This window comes from Impatiens glandulifera, chromosome 6 (genome assembly GCF_907164915.1).
Source record: "Impatiens glandulifera chromosome 6, dImpGla2.1, whole genome shotgun sequence".
NCBI lineage: Eukaryota > Viridiplantae > Streptophyta > Magnoliopsida > Ericales > Balsaminaceae > Impatiens > Impatiens glandulifera.
The window spans coordinates 53,507,135-53,525,968 of NC_061867.1; the positions used below are offsets into that span (position 1 = coordinate 53,507,135).

General features: G+C 29.8%; 2 protein-coding genes across 2 annotated transcripts; both read left to right on the forward strand.

Moving 5' to 3' along the window:
• Positions 1–714: 714 nt before the first annotated feature.
• Positions 715–2,012, forward strand: LOC124943892 (LOB domain-containing protein 30-like). The gene is made up of 2 exons (XM_047484349.1): positions 715–1,017; positions 1,632–2,012. The coding sequence occupies exons 1-2, from the start codon at positions 715–717 to the stop codon at positions 2,010–2,012; spliced, it is 684 nt and encodes a 227-aa protein (XP_047340305.1).
• A 9,310-nt stretch (positions 2,013–11,322) lies between these two features.
• LOC124943893 (LOB domain-containing protein 30-like) lies at positions 11,323–12,849 on the forward strand. Its single transcript, XM_047484350.1, has 2 exons — positions 11,323–11,352; positions 12,508–12,849. The coding sequence occupies exons 1-2, from the start codon at positions 11,323–11,325 to the stop codon at positions 12,847–12,849; spliced, it is 372 nt and encodes a 123-aa protein (XP_047340306.1).
• The last annotated feature ends 5,985 nt before the right edge of the window (positions 12,850–18,834 follow it).

Consider the following 18,834-nt stretch of genomic DNA (forward strand, 5'->3'; position numbering starts at 1 on the left):
AAAATTATTTTAAGGACTCGGAATTATTTGAGAATTTTCTATAAATTTGGTAAATTAATTTTCTTTTAAAACGTTGGGTTCCGCAACTCTTTTGGAATCTCCGCGAGTTAATTATTTTCTCGTCTCAAGAGTTCAAACTCAGTACCTAATTGAGACTGAGTAAATCAAATTTTAGTATATACCCGTTCTAAAGCGACAAGATATAAGTGGTTAGTGCATAGATCAAGATTAAAAATAATTCGACTTTTTGTTAGTGAGGCTCGTTTTGTGTATGATCTTTAGTTTAATCTCCATGACCACCAAGTTGTGATTATAGTTTTTTATTTCATTTAAAGAAGAAGTTTTTTGTTTGCCATTTTTGTGGTTATTTTTGTTTTTGTTTTATTTTGTTGAAAAACTTTTTGAAATAATTATTAAAATATATAATTTTTAAAATCTAAACTTTATAAAAAAAAAAATATTAGAATACTAATTTTTGAAATATAGATGATGTGAATATTTTTTTTATGACAAAATTCTAAAATATCAAAGATAAATAGTATTTAATTACAACCAATTACTCAATTTTCTTTTTCTATCATTTCACTTTACAAGAAAAAGAACTTTACCAACCTTTGCCAATCTAAAAAAACACACATATAAGATAATCATTATTCATCCTAAGTTTTTACCCAAAAAAAAAAAACTCCAACTTCTCTTAGGAAAAAATAAACAATGAGCACCGAGACCAATTCTAGCGCCAGAATCATTATCAGACCATGCGGAGCCTGTAGATACTTACGAAAGAAATGCCTTGACAATTGCATATTTGCACCTTACTTTAATTCCGATCAAGGAACTGCCAATTTCGCGTCAATTCATAAGATATTCGGAGCAAGCAACGTTACAAAACTTCTAACGAATATTCCGATCGACAAACGGCCCGAGGCAGTTAGGACTTTAAATTATGAAGCTTATGCTCGTCTCCAAGATCCTATTTATGGTTGCGTATCTCAAATCTTTGGTCTCCAAAATCAGGTACTTATGTATTTAAATATGAATAGTAACATGATTTAACATGAGTTATTTAATCGCATCAATTTAGAAAGAAATCAGAACAATAATAAAGTTAAATCTTCTAAAAACAAAATTGGGTGTAATTATATGATGATCTTATATGTATGTTTGGTTTCATAATTGGTTTGCTTAATAATTTTTTAAAAATTTATTTAGATTACAAATCGTAACTGTTGTGAATGATATTTACCTTATATGTTTCTTTTGACTTAACTTTTTTTAGTTAATATTATAATATTTTGATTTTATTTAATTTATTTATTTTATAGACGTCACTTTCATAAATATATTATTAATTAAAGAAAAACTTTTCACAAAATAAACGTTTTAAAAATAAAAATTGACGTAACGACAAATTACCAAATATTATATTAGATTATGATAATATATATATATATATATATATATATATATATATATATTGTCTGTTCTCTTAATTAATTTTATTGAAAAAATAAATTTAACAAGCAATGATATTAGGTAGAAATTCTTGTTAAGTGGTATGTTTTTTATTTTATTTAAAATTTTAATTTTTTAATACCTTTTTATTTTATTTAAATTATATATATACATAGGTGATCAATCTTCAACGAGAGAATGCGTGGTTGCAAGCCCAAGTAGCCAGGCAGCCGCCACCTCTGCAGCCACCTCAGCAGCCATATCAGCACCAGCCACATCAGCAACCGCCACAGTATTCTCTGTCCATGTCGGACTACCCATTGGTTGGCGGCGCCACCTATGACATGGCACCTCTCTTTGAGTTTGATCCAAATATTGGATCATCTCAACAACAGGATTCATGGGCAGCCAATCAGCAGCCGTTCCATGATGATCACAACACTTTTGCCGGTGTTCCGGTGGGAGGTGGCGACGGCGGTGGTGGAGAAGAGTTACTGATGAGGAATCAACGAGGAAGAAAAAGATCTGCCCCAAGCATGCCACCTGGCACTAATTGAATCATTTTTTATTTTTAATAATATATGTGACATTTAGCAAATAATTGTTATTGTTAGTGACTGTGGTAATTTGTTTTTTTTTCCGTACTACTTTGTTTATTGAATAAGGCTATTAAGCAAATTCAATCCTATATTTATTATTTATCTAAGTTTTAAAATTTCATATATTTTGATTCTTTCATGACATTTATAAATTAAAATTTAGTGTTTTAAAAATTGTATCTATATATTTTGAAGCTTTGTTCTTTACCTTTAGAGAGCCCTCGGTTCATTACGAGTTTTGGAATTAGTGACCTATAAGCATACAAATGAATTTAAACAATTTAAATGTATTTTAAGTCAAAATCTCGAGTTAACTCTTAAAATCTTACGATTTTACGATTTCACATAAGGTTAACGAGTCTGATTTTAAGTAAACTCTTAAATAGGTAAACTCTTACGATTTTAAATTTACGATAATAAGATTTTACGAGTTTATAAATAATTTCGATTTTATGATTTTATACGATTTTACGTTTAAAAAAACAAATTTATAATAAATTAAAAAATAAAATTATTATTAATTTAAATAAATTAATTAATATAAATAATTTTGTAAGTACAATTTTTTTATATTATTATTTACTTATTATTAATTTTTTTTATTAATTTTATATTTAAATATAAAAATTTTAAAATTGGTTAAGTATAAAATACTTAATTATATATATAAATAATAATGATATATAACTATTATTTTTAAAATTAAACTCTTACGATTTCAAGTAAACTCTAGATTTTATAAGTTTACAATTGGTTAACGATTTTACGTAAATTCTTGATTTTGACAGTCTTGTATCCACCCAAGCCTTGTATCCACCCAATTAGAACTTGAAAACATATAATTTGTTTTAAACGATTTTTTTTTAAATATACCAATAGGTCTTTTTCACGATTTTTGTTTACTAAAAGGTTTGTTTGAAATTGGTACTATATTAGTAATTTTTTACTTGATTGATTTTGTTTAATTAATTGATCGAAATTAGTTTTAAATATATTAAATATTAATTATTAGATATTGTAAATAGGGGTGTCAAAAATGAACTCGACCCGCCAACCCGACACGAGTCGACCCGAAGAATATTGGGTTAGGGTTGGGGGTTTTCGGGTTTGAATCATTTCGGGCCAGACCCAAAATATAACTTGAAAAAGAAAATTGGGTTGGGTTGGGTTGGGTTCGGGTCAACCCGGGTTGACCTGAATTAAAAAATCAGGTCACTCATCAACCCGAACCCACCCACCTAACCCGACCCACCTAATATATTAATAAAAAAATAACTTGCCTACCTTACAAAAAAAACCCTAACTCTAATGGGCCTAACCCATATATTTAATTTCTATTCCTTTTCTTTCTTCCGTCTTTCTCACTATTCCTTTTCTTCCATCTTTCTCACTTCTCTTCAATATACATTCCTTCTCTAATTTTCATCTTTTTTAATCTCTTGAACTCCACTAGTATCCAGCAATAAAATGAGTTCACAAATTAATCTTGATCTTGAGGAGAATAGTGTGGAGGGTTCACCTATGGCAAATTTAGATGCAAATAAAGAAATGTGCATTGATTCCAAGATCAAGCCTCCAAAACTAGTATTGGTAAACGAAAAGAGACCATTAAAATCAAAGTGGTGGCAGTATTTTGATATGCTTCCTAAAATAGAGGGAGAAATTTGCGATGTAAATGTAAAGCATGTGGAATTACATACAAAGTTGATAGTAGCATGGGAACAGTAATCTTCGCCGTCATATCCTTAATCGATGTTCTAGACAAAAAACTCGTGATATTGCTCAAGCTTTGTTAAAACAAGGTGATAAACGTCTTAATATTAGGTCTCAAAAAACTTATTTCAGGTTAGGTCTGGGTTAGGTCGGATTGTTGTTCAGGGTTGGTACTGGGTTCGGGTTCGGGTTGAAAATTTTGTTATAATGCACCTCCTTCAACCGGACTCGAACCCACCCGACCCACCTGAATTGACACCTTTAATTGTAAACACTAAAAATCAACACTCCAATTTATAATATTAAAATAATTATCTTGAATTATTTTTAAATAAATAAGACAAAATAATTAACCCCATCGCCAAAAAATAATTTAAAACAATTAATTATGATTGTGTTAATGAATCAAATTAATTAGGGATTAAGGACAAAATAAAAAATAAAATTATTTGGAATAAATGTTATACCCATATTATTTCAAAATAAATTTAGAATAATTAAAGAACAAAAATAAATAATTTAGAGTGAATTTTGTATCAAATTCACCTAAAAGAATTATTTGTTTAAATCCTAAAAATATAAATAAATAAATAAAATAAATTGATAAAATATTTGTCATGTTTATTTTAATATTTTGTGTATTTAAAAAGATCAAAATTGAAGACAGAAGGGTGGAAAAAAATTAATTTGAAACAAACACTTAAGTTTATAAAATAAAAATAAATGTGTGATCCTATGTGGCCGAATCCAAGAAAAAAAAATTCAAATTTCAATCACAAATCGAAATACAGTAAATTTGGAAGCTTATCAACAACTGGAGAACACTCTTAGGATGTGTCTTTCCCAAAACCTGGATCAAAGCTTTGATCGTCGGAGAGAATTTTATAAAAATATAGTTCTTGCCGGAATCTTGATTCTTTGATTTAGGTTGTAAGATGTGATATTTTTTTGATATTTTGGTAGAGGGTCACCTAAGGAGTATTTATATTAAGCTAGGTCGGTTGGGGTGGACGAATTCAATTCTAATTAGATCGTCGGAGTTCTTATCCCTAATTCTTTTTCATTTGTGGCAGCCTAGTTCTAGGGAAAGATAAGGTCAATAGGTTTAGGGGTAATGATGGCGGAGAGGAGACGTGCACATGGGCAAAAAACAAAGTGATAAGGATAAGTATTGGTGAAGATAGAGCTTATGAAAGAATCGTCGAAGATCGATCGTGATTCCGGTGATTGACCTGTTTTATTGAGAAAGACGAACGAAACAACTTTGTTTCGTTTAATTGAAAAGCGTTGTTGCGTTCAATTGGAGATCCATTAGCGCTGGAGCGTTTGGATTAACGGGCGTTAGCGTCCCGTTAGTCAATCCGTTGTGGACCAGGGCGCGCGCGCTTGGCTATAACCGACTGCGTGGTCGATTCCTAGGCGCATGATGAAAATCTAGCCCTGATCTAATGACCGAGAGTTCTGCTGCAACCGTTAAACATAATTTCAGTTACACAAGATTATCAGTTTATTTTTTATAGAAGGGTTATTTGAAATCAAATTTTAACTTATTGTTTTCGTTTTTCTTTAAAAAAAAATTTTTACAAATTGGAAACATAATAAAAATTATGTCCATTATTTTTTATTATTTTAGAGTATTTATTTAATTATTTTAAGCCAATAATTACACATAATTCATGTTTAAATCATAATTAAATAATTTAAATCCTTCTTGAGTTTAATTTGAATAAAATAAATAAAATATTTTAATCTCAAATTATTTTTAAATTTAATTAATTTCCTTAATTAGGGTGTAATTATTACAATAATTAACTCTTAATTTGGTTTTAACTCCTTCTTTGAGTTATTTTGATTTAAAAAATTTAAAATATTATTTTAAAATTATAAATATTATTATAAATTAGTGTACTGTTAATTTTCATGTCTACAATGTTCATTAAAAAGAGGCATGGAAATTGAGATGATGAGCAACATTGTGAAAGTTATGAGATTGAGAGATTTAGGACTTGAAAGAAAGAGATTAGACAAAAGAACGTAACCCTCTCTTAGAGAGCCTGTTCATTTTATATTAACATAATATTCAATTAAGTCCTGAACAAACTTAAGTCTTTACAAATAATCTTTTCACTTTTATAATGTTTTATTTATTACATATTCTTACATCCCTCCCTCAAGATGAATATCTTTCAAATTCATCTTGTCTCTAAGATGGTAAAAAGCTCCATGATCCAAAGGCTTGGTAAAGAAATCAGCTTGTTGAACCTTTGAATATACATGTTCTGGTAAAATGAACCCGTGTTTGAAGTGATCTCGAACCACACGACAGTCTATATCGAGGTGCTTTGTCCATTCGTGGAAAACTGGGTTTTCGGCAATGTGGATTGCTGCCTAGTTATCACATCTCAAGGGGATCGACAATTTGACTGGTGTATGAAGATCGTTAAGAAGATATGTAATCCATTTTAGTTCGCAAACAGTTGTGGCCATGCTGCGATATTCTACTTCAGCGGAAGACCGTGAAACAGTGTTCTGTTTTTTGTTTTCCATGATACTAGGGAATTTCCAAGTTTTATACAATAACCTGTAACAGATCTGCGATTATCGGTACAAGTCGCCCAATACGCATCTGAAAAAACTCTCAAGTAAAGGATTAGAAACACAAGGATAAAACAACCCCAATGAAGGTGTACCCTTTAGATATCGAACAATCTGTAAGGCAACTTCCCAATGTATTTGAAGGGGGTTGTGCATAAACTGACTTAGTTGTTGGACGCTAAAACAAATGTCGGGCCGAGAAAAGTTCAAATATATTAATCGTCCAACTAATATTCTGAACTTTTCTGGTTCAGTAAACACATGACTATCAATATCATTAAGTTTAATTCCCTTTGTCATAGGAATACTACTTGGATTACATCCGGTCATTCCCGTATCAGCTAATATATCAAGAACATATTTGCGTTAATTTACATATAAACCAGCATTAGTTCTATGTATTTCTAAACCTAAAAAATAACTAGCGTTTCCAAGATCTTTGATTGAAAATTTTGTATCAAGATATTTTTTGACAGAATTGATTTCTTTTATGTTATCTCCAGCAATAAGTATGTCGACAACATAAAAAAGTAAAATAGTAATTGATTTTTCAGTTTTAAGTATAAAAAGACAATTATCATGAATAGATTGAATAAAACCATACTTGATAAGTTGTTTTGAAAATTCCAAGTTCCACTGTCGTGAAACTTGTTTTAATCCATACAAACTTTTATTAAGACGACATACCTTATTATCAATTGCTTCAGTATAACCTTCAGGAGGATGCATATATACATCTTTCTCGAGTTCACCATGGAGAAATGCATTGTTCACATCAAACTGTTGCAAATACCAATTATTAGCAGATGTTAAAGCAAATAAAAGTCTTACCGTCACTGTTTTGGCGACTGGCGAGAAGCTATCGTGGAAATCGACCACATCTTTTTGGTTGTATTCTTTTGCAACAAGGCGTGCCTTGTATTTTTCCACTATTCCATTTGGATTGAGCTTTGTTTTGTAAATCCACCTGCACCCTATTGATTTCTTCTCATTTGGAAGTGGTACTAAATCCCAAGTGTTGTTATTTTTCAAAGGTGCCAATTCTTCTTTCATTGCAGTTTACCAATGTTTAATTGTTGCAGCTTCTTTATATGTATGTGGATCTTTATGTGTTGAAATATTTCCTAAAAATTCTAGGTAATCGGTGTTCATACATTTGGATGAATAAGGAAAATTATTTGGTGTGTATAATTTTCCATTGTTAATATTTGTATTTGAATTAACAATGTAATCATTTAACCAAGTTGGATGTTTTCTTTCTCTACTGCTTATCCTTTGTTCATTTTGAAAATCATTAGATGGTTCAGTGTTATTTAAGGGTGAAGAAATGGTTGGTTGAGAAGATGCATTTGAGTTATTTTCAAATGAAAAATCAGTTGAGTGATGTTGAAGTACAAGATCAACACTGTGTTTTGGAGAAAATGCATCGTCTATGTGAGATGACTTTAATTTTTCATTAGAGTCATCAAAAACAGTTTCTACATTTGAAGGATTTTGTGTATTTTCATGTACAAAATTTGTGTTTTTATATGGAAAAATATTTTCATGAAAATTATGTCTCTAGACACAAGTATGGTTTCATTTGAAATGTCAAAAACTCTATAACCCTTATGTCCTAGAGAGTAACCAATAAACATGCATTTTTTTCCCTCTTGGTTTAAATTTTGTTTGATGAGAAATGTTGTTTTTGATATAACATAAACATCCAAAAACTTTTAGGTTAGAAAAATCTGGTTTTGTTTATAAAGTTTATAATATGGACTGTCCTATTTTAAAACTTGTGAAGGAGTTCTATTTATGATGTATGTTGCCATAAGGATTGAAAAGGACAAAAAATGTGAAGGTGTTTGTGCTTGAATCATTAAGGATCTTGCAATTTGGAGAAGATGTTTGTGCTTGCGCACAACCACCCCATTTTGTTGTGGGGTGTAAGGACAAGACTTTTGATGTAAAATACCATTTCTTTTGAAAAATATTTGACATTCATTATTTAAAAATTCACTACCATTGTCAGTTCTAACAGTTTTAATTGATGATTCAAAATGTGTTTTAATCATGGCATAAAACTCAATAAATGTTTGTGTAACACAATGTTTGGTTTTAATCATGTATGTCCAAGTAAATCTACTATAATCATCTACAATTGTAAGCATATAAGGACAATTAATAAGTGATGTTTATTTATATGGCCCCCATACATCCATATGAATCAATTCAAAACATTTAATAGTCATAGATGTACTAGAATTGAAGGGTAATCTTTTCATTTTAGAGATTGGACAAACATCACAATGAATATTTTCATCTTTATTAAACTGAAAAACATGTTTGAGTGCAACATCAGATAAATGTCCAAGTCTTATATGAAGTAACATGAAATCAGTACATGAATTAGAAACATGTTCTTTTGTAACAGTTTCAATTTCTTCATTATCTAGTAAGTAAAGATTTTGAGATAATTCCCCTTTTCCTATGATGCCGTTGTCTCTAAGATCTTGCAATAAACATCCAGTAATAGAGAATTGACATCTAATATTGTTTTTTCTTGGCAAGTTTAGAAACTGAAATTAGGTTATATGAAAAATATGGCACATGCATGACATCAAACTGTTTCAATTTATCATTCAGTTTAACAGTTCCAATTTGTTTTACATGCTTAGTTGATCCATCAGGTAAAAATAATGGCACATTAGCAATATTTCTCACTTCAGTCATGAAACTTAAATTTGAACATATATGACAACTAGCTCCACTATCAATGATCCAAATAGGCTTATTCTTGTTATTATTATGCACATTTAAGATACATGCACTAGTAAAACTGTTATTAGAAAATTTACCTTCATAATAGTTGTCTTTGGCTTTTTCTTCAGTAAGTAGTCCTTTCATGACTTCCTTGACGACAGCAGCAAGCTCAACACTGAAGAATATTTTGGTTGTTTTTCACCGAATGAAAAAGGAGTATTAGCTGCATTTGAAGAATTTCTTTCCTTTTGATCTCTATTCCCCTTCCACCAGTCATGGTAACCAATTAATTTGAAACACCCTTCTTGACTATGTCCCTCAGTTCTACAATAAGTGCAATATGAGGATGATGCTCCTTTGTTATTATTTTTGTTTGCAGATTGTCTTTCTCCTCTGCCTCTATTATTTCTTCCCATATATTGTCCCCTTTGTTGCTCTGAATTATCTTTCATCAGCATAGCAAAATTTTCAGTTTGTTCTATCATTAATGACTGAACTTCCCTTTGTCTTTTTATACTCAACAACATCGCATACACTCGATTAATACTCGGTTTTGGGTCCATAAGAAGTATTTGTTGTCTTGCATGATCAAAATAGTAATTTAGACCCATAAGAAACTGTGTGAGTTTATTAGATGTATCATGTTAAACTACAAGTTTTGTCATTCTACAACAACAAGGCGTTTTGGATCACAATCACAACATGGTAATGGCTCCAAGACCATGAGCTCACCCCACGGTTTCTTAATCTTAGAATAATATTTTTCAATTGAAAGAGTACATTGTCGTAGATTGCTTATTGCCTTCTGAATCTGAAAAGATTGTGGGCCATTATTTTCTTGATATCGCTATTTGATATCAATCCACAAATCCAAAGAAGTGGTATTTGATAAATAGTTACCCTTTATTTCTTCAGAAACAGTGTTCAAGATCCAAGATCGTACTAAGAAATCTACCTTTCTCCACCGATCAAATTGTTCAGCATCTTTTGGAGCCACTAATGATCCGTCTATGAACCTTAATTTTGACTTTGCTTCCAGTGCTAACCTGATACCACTACTCCAACCGATGTAGTTTTCACCGTTGAATGTTGTTGTGCAGATAATGCTTCCTAGATTGTCCGAGTTCCTAATCGTAAACTAATCATTAGAATCGTGCTTCTTCTTCGCGACCATTTTAATCGGTTGAGTAATTTCTTCGGATGAATCGTTCGCTGAGGAGAATGACAAATCACTATCAAAATCAGATGTTTTTCTTCTTTTTATCTCTTCATGCCCTTCTTGATCTTCAAAAGAATTTTGCTCTGATACCATGTGAAAGTTATGAGATTGAGAGATTTAGGGCTTGAAAGAAAGAGATTAGACAAAAGAATGTAACTTCTCTTAGAGAGCCTGTTCATTTTATATTAATATAATATACAATTAGGTCCTTAATAAACTTAAGTCTTTACAAATAAGCTTTTCACTTTTATAATGTTTTATTTATTACATATTCTTACATCCCTCCCTCAAGATGAATATCTTTCAAAATGTTTTCCTACTTCCTCAATCAGCCCTTACCATTTTTTTTAGCATTCTTTCTCATTTCTCGATGTATATATGCTTCCCCTTCTATATAATTCCATTTTTTAATGAGTCACATGTAGACAAACCGACAAACGGAAGGACGATCACAAACATAACCATGAATGCTTCATGAGTTTCTTGAAAATCAAGAAATGAGAGAAAGAGAGATTGACAACCGGTCGTAATCATGATTTAGTGATTGTGATTGAGATGCAAATACATATGGTTGATTTGAAAGAGGTTATGATAGTATGAGTAAGGAATACTCGGTCACGTCCATCCCTGATTTGAAGTTCCACGTAAGGCTCCATACTTATATCTCTACAAAATCCATATTAAATGTTTTTCTATGTGAATCATTATTATAGTTGAAACATAGATGATGTGATAATACTTTTTATGTAAAGAATCTTAAAATATCACTAATAATTGATGTTTAATTACAACATTAATCTCATTTTTCCTTTTTATATCCCTCCACTTTACAAGGAAAGGAATTCGACCAACCCTCACCAATCTACAAAACCGACCTATAAATTGAATCATTTTTAATCCTAAATTTTCAACTACAAAAAATTTCTTCTCAAGAAAAAAAATATATATAAAAAATGAGCATCAAGGTCAATTCATGTGCCTGAATCATTATGGGCCATGCAGGGCATGCAGATTCTTGCGAAAGAGGTGCCTGAATGACTGCATATTTGTTCCTTGCTTCGATTTCGGTGAAAGAACCGCCAATTTCGTGTTTGTTCATAATATTTTTTGGAGCGAGCAACATTTCAAGCTTCTAATGCATATCCAAATCTAAAAACAAAGTGATGCTATTTTCACTTTATATTTGGAGGCTCGTACTCGTTTCCGAGATCCTATCTTTAGTTGCATATCTAAGATCTATACTCTCCAAAATCAGGTACTTAATTATCTATATCCAAGTCATAACGTTTATCATAAATAAATTAATCACAAAAATTATAAACAAATCCAAACTATAATTATATATGTCAAATCTTCTAAGAATATATTTTGGTGTAATTACATATTGGGTTATATATGTTTGGTTGTTGAGAAAAATGGTTTTAAAATTGGTATGAAATGTTAGTTTTTTTATCCTTGTGAAATAGTTGTTTGCTTAATATTTTTGTAAAAATTAATTAGATTACTTATAATCGTCATTTCTTGATAATAAAGAACGTTGCAAATGATGCCTACAATATTTGTTTGATATGGATATGATATTCTGCTCTCAATTGTTCATTACTCCGTTCATGTTCCTTACACATGAAAGAGGAAAAATAGTTATTTAAAAAAAAATAATGTTTTTCTCCTTCATATGGAAAAATTGGAAGCAAGCAGCACAAATGTTATTTTAATATATTTTATGTTTCTTTGACTTAACTTTTTTACTAATATTATAACATTTTGATTTTATTTGATTATTTAATCTTATAAACGTTATTTTGATAAATATATTATTATTTTTAAAAAATTTTTTAAAAAAAAACATTTCAATAAATATATTATATTAACGTGACTTGACAAAAATAAATATAATATATTAGATTATGGTAATATAAAAAAGTGATTATATTAGATTATAGTAATATAATAATTCAAATTGAAATCATCCTCCATTAATATAGCTTCTCTCTTTTGTATATATATACAACCATGATATTATTTGTATTTAAACATTAACAAAACTTTATATGAATATATTTTATGTACTACTATCTTGTCCCTCCTCTTAATTCATTTTATTAGAAAATTTAATTTTAACAAACAATAATTTTAGTAGAAATTCTTGTTAATTAGTATGCTTTTGATTTGATTATATAGGTGATCATAACTCTCCAATATGAGCTTTCGACCTTGCAAGCCCATGTAGCCAATCAGTCGCCACATCAGCAACAGCCGCCGTCTTCTCTGTCCATGTCCATGTCGGACTACCCTTTTGGTGGAGGTGCCACCTATGACATGGCACCTCTCTTTGAGTTTGATCCAAATATTGGATCATCTCAACAACAGGATTCATGGGCAGCCAATCAGCAGCCGTTCCATGATGATCACAACACTTTCGCCGGAGCTCCGGTGGGCGGCGACGGTGGGGAAGAGTTTGCTAGGGAGTTACTGCTGAGGTGTCAAGGATCTGCCCCAAGCATGCCACCTGGCCCTAATTGATAATTAGTTTTTATATCCCTAAACTAGTTTACTAACTATGTAATTTGTTTTATTTTCCGTACTTTGTTTACCGAATAAACGCTATTTAGCAAATTCAATACTTTATTTATTTATGTTTCTAAGTTTTAAAATTTCATATATTTTGATTGTTCATGTTGGAAGGATATTGTGCCTTCTGTATTTGTGACTCAACTAGATAATGAGCATATGTAGAGCGATCAGACGGCCAACCCATGGCGGTGCAGGCTTACCCACCAAATTCATCGTTTGACGGGTCGATGGAGGGACGACCCACCATCCCGGCGGGCTGAAAATCCCCAATCCAACCCAGCCCAAGGTGGGTTGTGAGTTAGGCGGGCCAGTCCGCGGGTTGTCTTATTGTAAATAAAAATAAATAAAAATTATTAATAGTTTTAGAAAATAAGAGTTAAAGAACATTATCAAATAATCATAATATAAACCAAACAAGAATCTTGTCTACATTAAATGACCAAATAGTTTAACAAAATAACTAAAATTTGAAAAATTCATAAAATATAAATTTCAATGAGTGTGAAGCTTTTAGAGCTGAAACTAAGTTTGAATTCACTAACCCTAGCTTAAAGGTGAGAACGAAGAGAAGAAAGACGGAACAAATAAATATTCGGCGACCAATGGACGAAGTATTAAGTATTGACTTGTGCAGTCTGAAACCAAGTTTGAATCCACGAACCCTTGAAAGCGAGAACGAAGAGAAGAAAGACGGAATAAATAAGTAGTTGACGACCGATGGACGAAATATTGAGTATTGACTGATGCAGTACTGTCTGAGAGAAAAAACTATACTATGTGGCATATTCCTATAAGCTATAAATCATATTAGATTTTTTTTTCCAATCCAAGCCCGACCCGCCTAGGCTCGCGACCCGAGCAAGTTAGCCCGTGTAGGCCCACTTCCAGATGGGTTGTTAATATTTCAACTCAACCCGTCTAAATTGTTTGTCGGACGGACCAACCCAACGGGCTTAACCCAAATTGACAGCTCTAAACATAGGGGGTAGGGGGGTGTTTTCCCAATTAATTGTAACATTCAAAACTTTTGTAAGACAATTGAAAAATATATGATATAGGTTAGGGTATATTATATGATTTATTTAAATAATTCAAAATGTATTATTTAAAGGATAATCAAATCTTATGATTAATGTATATTTTTTCAAATATTAACTTGATTTTGTACAATTTGTTAATAAAAATGATTTGTTTGAAATTAGTATTATATTGTTGTTTTTTACTTAATTTTGTTTACCACTAAATATAACATTCTGCCATTGTTTGTTGATACATGCACAATGAACTTCAAGCTGCTTAGAGTAAAAAACTCTTTATATTCAGAATTAATTGTTTTAAAATTACTTTAAAACATTTTAAATATGAATTATTAGATATATGAAATAAGATATTTAGATAATTATGAAATACATCCAATCTATAGGACGACGGGTTGGATTTAAAATTTTGAATTAGTTATAAGAGAACCATTGAGTTGACTTTTGAATAAGTCCAACAAATAATTGGGCTATGGGACACTTATTCTTACAAAACCCCAAATTCAAGGCCCAAAATAAAATAAAGTCCAACAATCATTCTTATTCTTTCTTTCATCTTATCCTATGGACCTTAATCCATATAATAAAATATAATAATAATTTATAATTATTTAGTTGCATATAACTTTAAGTTATGTGAGATTTATTCTCTTTTTCACAGTTACTATCAATTTCTCAAAGATACCAACTTTATTTTTCTGGAGAATATGATAAAATTGTTAAAATTTGAATTATTTTTAAAACTTTTAGGATTTTAATTTAGCAAATTTGATTTAGAGAAGCTTTTAAACCATTCTTACAGTTTTAAATTTATGGTAGTAAGCTTTTATAAGAAAAATATTGAATTTATATTTATAAATTAAAAAAATTTATTATTTATTTAAATAAATTAATTAATATAATTAATTTTATAAATATAATTTCTTTAAATTGTTTCAAGTAACTTTCAATTTTAGGAATATAGAATTAACCAATCATTTTAAATAAAATTTTGTTTCTGAGGAGTGACTTAAACCGTCCAAAATAAAGGTTAGAGACAATAAAAGTGAGTTTCTTTTTTTTAAAAATTATAACCTTTTTTATTAGCCATTATCTAAATTATTAATCAGTTCAATCTACCATTCTAACAACTTAGTATTAGTTTATAAGAGAGAAATTGAGGGAGTAATTTGGAGAGTAGATGACATGCCATCACGTTTTTCACGTTTAACACGTTTTTGACACGTTTAATACGTTTTTGACATGTTTAACACGTTTAAACGTTTATGACATGTTTAACATGTTGTATACCTATCTGAATGTGTGAAAAACATGTTAAACGTATTAAAAATATCAAAAACATGTTAAATGTGCCAAAAAACATGTTAATAACGTGAAAAATGTGTGGTAAACGTGAAAAACGTGTGAAAACGTGTGAAAAACGTGAAAACGCGTGAAAAACGTGAAAAACGTGAAAAACATGTGAAAATGTGTTAAACTTGCCAAAACGTGAAAAACATGTTAAACATGTTAAACGTGTCAAAAATGTGTAAAACGTATGAAAAAACGTGTTAGACATGCCAAAAATGTGTTTAACATGCCAAAAACGTGAAAAACATGTTAAACATGTGAAAAACATGTTAAATATGAAAAACATGTGAAAATGTGTTTAATGTTTTAAACGTGTGAAAAATGTGTTGAATGTGCCAAAACGTGAAAAAAACGTGTTAAACATGTCAAAAATGTGTAAAACGTGTTAGACATGCCAAAAACGTGTTAAACGTGTGAAAAATGTGAAAAATGTGTTAAACGTGTGAAAAACGTATTAAACATGTTAAAAACCTGCCAAAAATGTGAAAAACGTGTTAAACTTGTTAAAGTGTGTGAAAAAACGTGAAAAACATGTGAAAAACGTGAAAAACGTGTGAAAAACGTGAAAAACATGTGAAAAATGTGTTAAAATGTGTAAAAACGTGTGAGAACGTGTTAAACTTGTTAAAACGTGTGAAAACGCGTGAAAACGTGAAAAACGTGTTAAAGCGTGTGTAAAATGTGTGAAAACGTGAAAAATGTGTTAAAACGTGAAAAACATGTGAAAACGTGAAAAAACATGTTTATCGTGTGAAAAATGTGTTAAACGTGTTAAATGTGTCAAAACGTGAAAAAACGTGTAAAACGTGTTAGACATGCCAAAAACGTGTTAAACGTGTGAAAACGTGAAAAACATGTTAAACGTGTGAAAAACGTATTAAACATGTTAAAAACGTGACAAAACGTGAAAAACGTGTTATATTTGTTAAAACGTGTGAAAAACATGTTAAACATATTAAAAATGTCAAAACGTGTTAAGCATACCAAAAACGTGAAAAACATGTTAAACGTGTAAAAATGTGTTTTAAGTGTGAAAATGTGTTAAACATGTCAAAAACGTATTAAACATGTCAAAGACGTATTAAACGTGCCAAAAACGTGAAAACATATTTAAAAAGTTAATATATTGAACTGATATTTTATTTTACAAACATAGAATTAGAATTGAATTATAATTCTATCATTTTGCAAAACATAGGAATTGGAATTGAATTACAATTCTATAATTTTTCCAAACATAGGAATTGGAATTGAATTACAATTCTATAATTTTTCCAAACATAGGAATTGAATTGTAATTCAATGCCAATTCTCATGGAATTGGAATTAGAATTCCAATGCCAATTCCAATTTCTCCTCATCAAACTCACCCTTATATTTCTCTCTTATAAACTATTAAACGTGCCAAAAACGTGTTAAATGTGAAAATCAAGTTAAACGTGTTAAACGTGTCAAGGACGTGAAAAATGTGTTAAATGTGTTAAAAACGTGTTAAACGTGTCAAGGACGTGAAAAACGTGTTAAATGTGTCAAAGCGTGTTAAACGTGTCAAAACGTGTTAAACGTGCCAAAAATGTATTAAACGTGCCAAAAACGTGTTAAACGTGTTAAACGTGTTAAAAACGTGAAAATCAAGTTAAACGTGTCAAAAACGTGTTAAACGTGCCAATGACGTAAACAACGTGTTAAATTTGTCAAAAACGTGTTAAACGTGCCAAAATATGAAAATATGTTAAACGTATGAAAAACGTGTTAAACGTGTTTAATGTGTGAAAAACGTGTTAAACATGTCAAAAAATGAAAAACGTGTTAATTTGGAATTACAATTCCGACCTAAAAAGATTGGGATTGAGAACTATCAAATTACACTATATTGAATTCCATTGGAATTCTAATTCCAATTCTAATTCTTAATATTAAAGTGTCTAACAAACATAAGAATTAGAATTGGACCCTTCAATTCCAATTTCAATGCCAATTCCAAGGTTATCAAACACACCCTAAGAGAGAATATTAATATTGAGAAATGATTGGGAGAGGGAATTTTAAAGGGAATGACGTGGCGCATTCTAATTGGCCCAAAAAATAACAAAATTTATCTCTTTTCTCTCTCCTCACACTTTATCCTTTTTCCAACTATTGATATTTCTCTTCCCCATTCCCTCTCCAAAATTCAAATTCGGATCTACTATCTCAAAGATAATGTCCCCACTTGATGACTCATAGGAGAGAAGAGAGTAGAGAGAGGAAAGAGAAAATTAAATATTAAAATAAAATGTCATATATATAATTTTTTAGGGTTTAGGATTTAGGGTTTAAGGTTTAGAATTTAGAGTTTGTGGTTTAGAATTTAGAGTTTATTTCATATATATATATATAATTTTTTATTTGTCTAATTTATCAAAATTATTGTCGGTTTTGATAAATGAGACAGTAAGGGACAGTAAGGGACAGTAGATTCCTATCACTCCTTATAAATATAAATTTTATTATTTTTCAATGAATTCGGATCTGTTGTCCCACATATAATGTCTCACTTGCTTTCTCATAAAAGAGAAGAGAGTGGAGAGAGAGGAGGGGTGAGATCTATTGTCCGCTGTCCCAAGTTAAGCTGTCCCTTTCTTCCTATCTCATTTATTAAAACAACCTAATTTTGATAAATTAGACAAATAAAAAATTATATATATTAAATAAATTTTAAATTTTAAACCATAAACTCTAAACCCTAAATTCTAAATCTTAAATCTTAAATTCTAAACCCTAAAAAAATTATATATATGACATTTTATTTTAATATTTTATTTTCTCTTTCCTCTTTCCACTCTCTTCTCTCTCCTATGAGACAGCAAGATATTATCTTGGGACAGTAGATCAGATGAGAGATGAGAAAGAAAATTGAATATTAAAATAAAATGTCATATATATAATTTTTTAGGATTTAGAATTTAGAGTTTAGAATTTATGATTTAGAGTTTAGGGTTTATTTCATATAAATAATTTTTTATTTGTATAATTTATCAAAATTCCGTCGTTTTGATAAATGAGACAGCAAGGGACACAGCTTTACTTGGGACAGTAAATCCTCTCCGGTTTTCAAGTCAATCAAATTGCGCCCACGTCATTTTCTCATTATAATATTTTTTTTATAAGTCTAAGGCCTTGTTTGTTTTTTTAGTTTAGTTCTAAACAAAATCACATTTCTCTTATATTTTTATTTGTTTATTTTTTTGCAAAATATTAATATTAAAATTACTTCACAATAATTATTAAATTTTACATAAATAACTAACCCACTTCTTTTAAGCTAATTAATTGAATTTTAATTTTTTAATTTTTTTTAATATTATTTTTTATTTTGTATTTTGATCATGGTGCTTAACGATTTCATATTTTAAATTGTCTAGTCACTCAAATTTTGTACGCGAATTATAATTTTAAATTATTTTCAAACAAATAAAATTATTTTCTTATAATTTCTAGAATGTCATTGCACCTAAATAAAATAAATAATTAGTTTAAGAACGGTTTTGTATCAATTCAAGCCCAA